An 8300-nucleotide genomic window follows, 5' to 3' on the forward strand; every position below is an offset into this window, starting at 1 on the left:
GGCCCTATAAAAAAGAATCTAAGCACCAGGGATGTTTGGGTCAGAGAAAAGAAGACTTAGTAGACGTAGATTTCTTCGAACACTATGTGAAAAGCTGCAGAGAAAGGAGATTTGGTGTGTAGCCCCCAGTGGCCGAAACTGGGACTGCTTGTAGAAGTTACAAGGAAGCAGGTTTCCGTTGAGATTAAGAAAAACATGCTCAGATAACTACAGCCCTCCAGTAGTGGACTGGACTGCCTCCAGGAGCATCAGGGAGACACCATCAGAAGTTGAGGGGAAGGAAACTAGCGTGTACTGAGCATCCATTCCCTGCTATGTGCTGATACACACATTACTTCATTTAATCTTGACATCACCCTATAAGAGAGGAATAATCAGTCTCCCCATTTTATAGATGAGGAGAGTGGAGATGAGATGAAGACAGGTCCATGTTTACACAGCCAATCAGGATGAAAACCCAGGTGGCTCTGACTCCGAAGCCAGTGCCCTTTCCTCTACATCACGCAGTTGCCCACATGGAGGTGGGGAGGGAAGGTCAGGGGCTCTGCAGGGGAGAATCCCGAACCTCAAGAGAAGACGGATTGGAGAGATGCCAAGGTCCTGGCTCTTCAACACTGCAGCTCTATGTTGGGGCAAGGGTGGGTCGGCATAAGCAGATGATTTCCATGGGACAGCCAATGGGTGACAGAGAGACAGCAGCAGAAAAATGAAAAAGTAGGATAGATCTGGGGCTTCTCCTGGGAAATGACAGGCCTGGACACAGCGGTTTGCCCATCATCTCCTCTCTCACTCTCCCTTCACCTGTATTTTCACTCATTGCTCTTTAAAAAGCTTCATTCAACAAATATTTACGGGGTAAATTTTGTGTACAGATCACTGGGCAAGACAGTGAGATGCAGCTCCTTCCTGCAAGGAGCTTCCTTGCTAAGAACTGACTTTGTCCACTCCGGGATCTCACCAAAGCCTGGCCCTCTTTCCTGGTAAAGTAGGGATGGGCTAGGCTAGTGATAGAACATTTCTAGAAACTTTGGAGCAATGAGAGAAAAGAATGTGTTTTAAGGAAGAGACTGAGTGGGGGACAAAATGAGTGCCTTGTTTCTAAGATAACTGAAGTCACCTGAGACATTTGAAGTTTTCTGTCAACGGAGGTCAGAGCAAAGACAAATCTCATCCCAGTGTCATATGTGGAGGTTTTACCTTCTTCATTTCATGCCACCTCTACCAACAGCCCCACACGATCTCTTCCCCCTATCCAGAATGCACTTCCCTTCCCACACCATATCATGTCTGTTGGGTGAACCCTGCAAGATCCAGTTCAAATCCCATCCCTTCTTTGAATTCTTCCCAAACTGCTGCTGGCGGAATAATTTACTCCCACTTGGTTCATAAAATTAGTAAAGTATGAAACACTCTGCAAGCTGCTCTAGGTCACTCATCTTCTCCCTGTTTCCCACAGTACCTAGCAGAGGGGTCAGCAAACTATGTCAAAACTGACCCCTCCCTCCACCTGTTTTGTAAATAATGTTTGATTGGAACACAGCCACAGCCATTCATTTACATATTATTGATGGCTGTTTTCACGCTACAAAGGCAGAGTTGAGTTGTTGCAACACAGACTATATGGCCCATAAGCCTAAAATATTTACTATATGATCCTTTACAGAAAAGGTTTGCCAATTCCTGACCTAGCACATAATATGTGGTGAATAAACGAATGACAAATGCAGTAAAGTGTTTGGTGAAGAAAACACTGGTATTCTGATGGCCTGGGACCTAATTCTGCCCCTAACTACTTGTTTGACTAAGCAGATGATGATGATGATGATGAAGATAGATGATAGATAGATAGATAGATAGAGATAGAGATAAGTAGATGATAGATAACAGTTTTGAGTGCTTATTATATGCTGGATACAGTGCTAAATATTTTAAGTTTATTATGCATTTCATCCTCACAACCAACTCCAGAGGTAGTTTCTGGTATTTTTCTCATTTAAAGAAGAAACTGAGGCTCAGAGAAGTCACACCACCTGAGTGGCAGAGCCAAGGCTCAAAATCAGGTTAATTTACTCCAAAGCTTCAGACTACCCACCACTCTAGTATACCCTTCTGAGATTCAGTTTCTTCATAAAATTAGGATTATTGGATGAACAATGTGGTTTTCAAGCCATTTTAGCAAGCAGAAATTTTTAAATATTACATGGAATCTCAACATGCAGAGGTCCACCTAGAAGTGCCCGAATTGAGGCCGGCTGCCTCATCTTTCCCCTCAGCACCCCACCTCCCTGGCCACTCCATGGCCCTGGCCAACCTCACGTCCGCCCCACAGTTCCTCCTCCTTGGCCTGATGGACGGAACAGACGTCCACCCGCTGCTGTTCCTGCTCTTCCTTGGCATCTACCTGCTCAATGCCCTGGGCAACGTGAGCATTGTGGTCTTGGTGAGATCCGACGGGGCCCTCTGCTCCCCCATGTATTACTTCTTGGGTCATCTGAGCCTCGTGGACGTCTGCTTTACCACCGTCACGGTCCCCAGACTGCTGGCCGGCCTGCTCCACCCAGGCCAGGCCATGTCCTTCCACGGGTGCTTTGCCCAGATGTACTTCTTCGTGGCTCTGGGCATCACGGAGAGCTACCTCCTGGCAGCCATGTCCTACGACCGCGCGGTGGCAGTCTGCCGCCCCCTGCACTACGGCGCGGTCATGACACCCTGGCGCTGCGCGGTGCTAGTGGGGGCGTCCTGGGCGGTGGCGCACCTGCACTCGCTGCTCCACACGCTGCTCATCTCCGCGCTCTCTTACCCGCGCTCCACCCCTGTGCGCCACTTCTTTTGTGACATGACGGTGATGCTGAGCTTGGCGATCTCGGACACGGCGGCCGCGGAGGCTGCTATCTTCTCGGAGGGCCTGGTCGTGGTGCTGACCCCGCTGCTCCTCGTGTCCCTGTCCTACTCGCGCATCCTCGTCGCGGTGTTGAGAGTGCGGTCCGCAAGGGGCCGTTTCCGCGCCTTCTCCACCTGTGGGGCCCACCTGGTGGTCGTGTCGCTTTTCTTCGGCTCTGTCCTCTCCGTCTATTTCCGGCCGTCGTCTGCCTACTCGGCCCGCTACGACCGCCTGGCCAGCGTGGTCTATGCGGTGGTCACACCCACCTTGAACCCTTTCATCTACAGCCTTCGCAACAAAGAGGTCAAAGGCGCCCTAAAAAGGGGACTTAGACAGAGGGCTGCACCCGAAGAGGTGTGAGGGCGCGTCTGGATTCACTGGCATTTCCATAATAATGATTACAAAAGAACCCCTCCTTTTTCTTTTAGCTTTCCAAAGCACTAGCAGTTTTGATCCTACAAGCGTCTTATTTCTTGTTAAATTAAAAATTAGACCTGAAGCAAACATGAAAAAGTGTTTATTCATAGGGTTGGGTACATAGCAATAAGCTAAATTCACTTCTGTATGGTCTGAATGTTCGAAATAGAGTCTACTTTTAAATTTTGGGAAAATAAAAGGGAACAAATGGGAGTAGAGAATAAGTCTTGTAGCTCATGGAGAGGGAGAAGGACACTGTGGGCAGCACCGGCTGGAGGAGAGCACGCCTGAGAAGCAGCGCAGGTCTAAGAGGTTTTTAAAGAGGTGTTTTTTGAATATTCTGTACCGTAGCCCACACCCTTGCAGACTCCTTTTCTGGAAAATTCAGGAAAGATATAGCTATTTTTTAAAGTATTTAAACCTTTTAAAATTCTATTCCCTAGATACTATATCTACCATTTTCACGGTAAGAATTCAAAAATAGGGGCCAGCCCCGTGGCCAAGTGTTTAAGTTCGAGCACTCTGCTTCACCAACTCGAATCCTGGGCGCAGACATGGCACCGCTCATCAAGCCACGCTGAGGCGGCATCCCCCATGCCACAACTAGAAGGACCCACAACTAAAAATACACAACCATGTACCGGGGGGCTGTGGGAGAAAAAGGAAAAAAAAATTCAAAAATAGAGATAAAGGTAAAATTCTCCTTGACCACCATCCAGTGCAATCTCCACTCCCATCTGGGTTATCAATCTATCAATACCTTTTGTCTCTCTCCTTCTCTCTTTCCTCTCTCTTTCTCTCTCTTTCCAGTTTTGAAACATAAATACTATCTATCTTTCCTTACATATATTCTGCAATTTCCCTTTTTCATGAAACAATATGTCTTGGAGATCTTTTCTTATCCCTACAAATAGAACTTCATTTTTAACTTCATGGTATAGAACCCTATACTGTAATGTTCTACAGTTTAACTATTCCCTTACTGATAAATATTTATGCTTTTCCAATGTTTCACTATTACAATGGTGTAATGATATTCTTGTAATAAATATAATAAAAGATAACATTTAGTGGGGAATTATTACCTGCCAGCCACTGTCCTAAGTGCTCTTTGCGTGTCTTGTTTAAACCTCACAAGATTCCACAAGAAAGATACCATTTTATTCTCATTGCTGAAGAGAGGAAACAGATTTAGAGAAATCAAGCTGCTGTCCCAAAGTCATAAAACTAAGTTCATCTTCTTCAATGATTTGTAGTCTATTCAATTTTTTATCATATTGAACAAATTTTAGTAACATCTAAGTTCCCAAAAGATAATTTTGCACACATTTTCAAAATTTTTGTTTTAAAGTTGTATATAGTATTATGATTTTAAAACTGCATCTTTAGTTGTTAATTTTGCTCCTTTTTCACTCCTAGAGTTCTTTTTTATGCGTTTTCTCTCTTTTTTTTTTTTTTAAAGATTTTATTTTTTCCTTTTTCTCCCCAACGCTCCCCGGTACATAGTTGTGTATTCTTCGTTGTGGGTTCTTCTAGTTGTGGCATGTGGGATGCTGCCTCAGCGTGGTCTGATGAGCAGTGCCATGTCCGCGCCCAGGATTCGAACCAAAGAAACACTGGGCCGCCTGCAGCGGAGCGCGCGAACTTAACCACTCGGCCACGGGGCCAGCCCCACGTTTTCTCTCTTTTTTTTTTTTATCTTGTTTTACATGCCAATGTTTTATGTTATCACTAACATTTCCAAAGAACCAACATTTAGCTTGTTATTATTACTCTATTGTTTATTGGTTTTCAACTCCACTAATTTTTCACGTTTATATTTACTAATTCTTTCCTCCTATTTTCTTTGTGTTGATTTTGTTCTACTTTTTCCAGACTCTTGAGGCTTATGTATCCTCTTGACTTCAGGAGAGGAGGTCCATTGTTGATGGAACCTGACATCTCTTCTCTTAGCATGAATGGTACATGACTTTTCTTTTGAGAAGGGAGCTGATGGCCTTCTCAGGGCTCACTGACTCTGCTGGTTCTCTTAGAGTCAGTCATGTCTTCCATCTGGCTCTGGGCTCTGACCTTAGCTGCTACTACAGGTTCCCCTCACCTCTTATCCTGACAGCCTCGGAGACACACTGGCTCTCAACTCTCACACTAGGTGAATCAATCAACACCTGAAAATAAAATTAAGAACTGAATAGACCTTCGAGGGGAGAACTGATGATCCTGGAGAGTAAAAAATTACAAGAACACGTGCATAATAAATTGGAAGATACCTTTCACGGAAGAGATATGTTTGGCAGGAGCAAAGCACTGAAGTGCCTGAGAAATTTGTATTTATTTCTTAGAGAATTAGGAACTACTATACATTCTTTGAGGGCAGTAAACAACAAAACTAGAGCAGTACTTGTTCAAAATTGAATAATAATCACTGCGTGTCCACTACATGTCAGTCCTTGTGTTACATCACACCCGACATACAGTGGTAAACCCAAAAGGCACAATGGACCTGCCTGTAGTGACATGTGGGAAAAGTCCCCCTGGAAGTGCCATGACGGCTGCATTAGCAGTGCCGAGCTTGGGTGCCACTAGACTTTTCAGAATGCTACTCATTGTCAATACTACACCTACTATTTGAAAACATTCTTTAATCTTTAGAGTCACTGTCCCAGAGAAAACTGATTTGTCCACTTTGAAAAGACTCTTCCCAAGGCTCCCTTTATGTCCTGATTCCTCAGGCTGTAGATGAAGGGGTTCAGCATGGGGGTCACCACAGTGTACATCACAGCCATGATAGTCTCCTTAACAGTAGAATTGTTAGCTGATGGGCACAAGTAGAGGCCGATGATCGTCCCATAGAAGAGAGACACCACGGAGAGATGGGAGCCACAGGTGGAGAAGGCCTTGCGGATGCCCCTGGCAGAAGGGACCTTGAGGATGGAGGACACAATCCGTGCATAGGATGAAGAGATCAACAAGAATGGAACAATAATGACAATCCCTCCCAAGATAAATATCACGATTTCATTTATCTGAATGTCAGAGCAGGCCAATTTTAGCAGAGCTGACATGTCACAGAAAAAGTGAGGGATCACATTGTCAGCGCAGAAAGTGAGCCGCGCCATGAGCAGGGTGTGCAACAAAGAGATGAATGTGGTCAGCACCCAGGACAGCATCATCAGGGAGAGACAGAGCTTGGGGCTCATGATAGTGGTATAGTGCAGGGGGAAGCAGATGGCCACATAGCGGTCATAGGCCATGGCCACAAGGAGGAAGCTCTCCAGGTCTGCAAAAAGCAGGAAGAAGTACATCTGGGCCAGGCAGCCAGCATAGGGGATGGACAGGTCTTGGTTCTGCATGTTTTGCAGCAATTTGGGAATGGTCACAGAGGAAAAACAGAGGTCAGAGAAGGACAAATTGCTGAGAAACAAATACATGGGTGTGTGGAGGTGGGAGTCCAGGTGAATGAGGACGATGATGAGGAGGTTTCCCAGGACGGTGGTAAGATACATGGCCAGGAACAAGGCATAGAGCAGATCTTGCTGACCTGGTTCGATGGGCAGGCCCAAGAGGAGAAACTCTGAGATGACAGTTTGGTTTCCCATTTTCATGTTGCTTTTGTTTTACCTTTTTGAAATTAAGAATAATTTATATGACAGTATCAGCCTATATATATACATAAACAATGCAGAATTTTCAAAGAGATATTTTACATTAAATACCCATAAGTCATAAGGGTTAAGTTTGGTACAGTAGTGCCCCATCTGCAGTTTCACTTTCTGCGCTTTCAGTTACTTATGGTCAACCGAGGCACGAAAATATTAAATGGAAAATTCTGGAAATAAACAACTCATAAGTTTTAAATTGCATGCTATTCTGAGTAGTGTGATGAAATCTCCACCATCCCCACTCCATCCTGCCTGGGATGTGAATCATCCCTTTGTCCAGTGTATCCACACTGTATACGCTACCCACCCGGTGGTCACTTAGTAGCCATCTCAGTTATCAGATTGACTATCAAGGTATCGCAGTGCTTGTGTTCAAGTAACCCTTATTTTACTTAATAATACCCAAAGCACAAGAGCAGTGATGCTGGCAATTCGGATATGCCAAAGAGAAGCTGTAAAGTGCTTCCTTTAAGTGAAAAGGTGAAAGTTCTTGACTTAATAAGGAAAGAAGACAAAAAATCCTATGCTGAGGTTGCTAAGATCTATGGTAATTTTTATTACAATGTATTGTTTTAATTGTTCTATTTTATTCCTAGTTGTTGTTAACTTCTTACTGTGCCTAATTTATAAATTAAACTTTATCATAAGTATGTATGTAAAGGAAAAAACATAGTATTTATAGGGTTCGGTACTATCTGTGGTTTCAGGCATCCAGTGGGGGTCTTGGAACGTATTCCCTGTGGATAAAGGGGTTTACTGTACTTATTTATCCTCTCCCAAGTATATAAATAAATACTTACATAAAGAAAAACTACAAAGGCATTTGAAATGATGGGTCAAATTCAACCATATTCCAGAATTTTATCTATAAGTATGTTCCATAACTGCACCATGGGTGGGGTAAGATCAACGTGATCTGAAAGTAAGTGGGAAGTAGTCTAAGGAAACATTTCATGTACCTCTAGCTTAGGGATGCAAATAGTGTAATATCAACCAGAAAATGAGTCACCATCCTTATTACTCAGGAATGCTGAGGATGGGTATTATGATGATGGTGATGGTGGTGCTGGTGGTGGTGATGATGATGATTGGTGGTAGTGATAATAAGACCACAAAAACATTTGTCAGTGCCCACTCTTGCCAAACACTTGGATAAAAGTGTAATGTGCATTAACTCATTTACTCTTCACAGCAACCCTACGAGATAGGTACTATGATCTTCATTTTTTAGATGAAATAATTGAGATTTACACTTATTAAGTAACTTGTACAAGGTCCCACACCTGTTAAGCAACAGATCTGAGACTTAAGCCCAACAGTCAACCTTCACAGCTTGACTCATA

The 8300-nt window shown here is 44.0% G+C and overlaps 2 protein-coding genes across 2 annotated transcripts; one reads left to right on the forward strand and one right to left on the reverse strand.

Annotated features, from left to right (window-relative positions):
- Positions 1 to 2176: 2176 nt before the first annotated feature.
- Positions 2177 to 3334, forward strand: OR1R2 (olfactory receptor family 1 subfamily R member 2). The gene has a single exon (XM_023653709.2). The coding sequence runs from the start codon at positions 2201 to 2203 to the stop codon at positions 3239 to 3241; it is 1041 nt and encodes a 346-aa protein (XP_023509477.2). The 5' UTR covers positions 2177 to 2200; the 3' UTR covers positions 3242 to 3334.
- A 2615-nt stretch (positions 3335 to 5949) lies between these two features.
- On the reverse strand, positions 5950 to 6900 carry OR1E1J (olfactory receptor family 1 subfamily E member 1J). Its single transcript, NM_001391699.1, has one exon. The coding sequence runs from the start codon at positions 6898 to 6900 to the stop codon at positions 5950 to 5952; it is 951 nt and encodes a 316-aa protein (NP_001378628.1).
- Positions 6901 to 8300: the final 1400 nt, after the last annotated feature.

Source organism: Equus caballus, chromosome 11, assembly GCF_041296265.1.
Source record: "Equus caballus isolate H_3958 breed thoroughbred chromosome 11, TB-T2T, whole genome shotgun sequence".
Lineage (NCBI taxonomy): Eukaryota > Metazoa > Chordata > Mammalia > Perissodactyla > Equidae > Equus > Equus caballus.

Excerpts from the sequence above, each read along its gene's own strand:
- OR1R2 (XM_023653709.2), top strand. The coding sequence starts at position 2,201 with ATGGAATCTCAACATGCAGAGGTCCACCTAGAAGTGCCCGAATTGAGG.
- OR1E1J (NM_001391699.1), bottom strand. The coding sequence starts at position 6,900 with ATGAAAATGGGAAACCAAACTGTCATCTCAGAGTTTCTCCTCTTGGGC.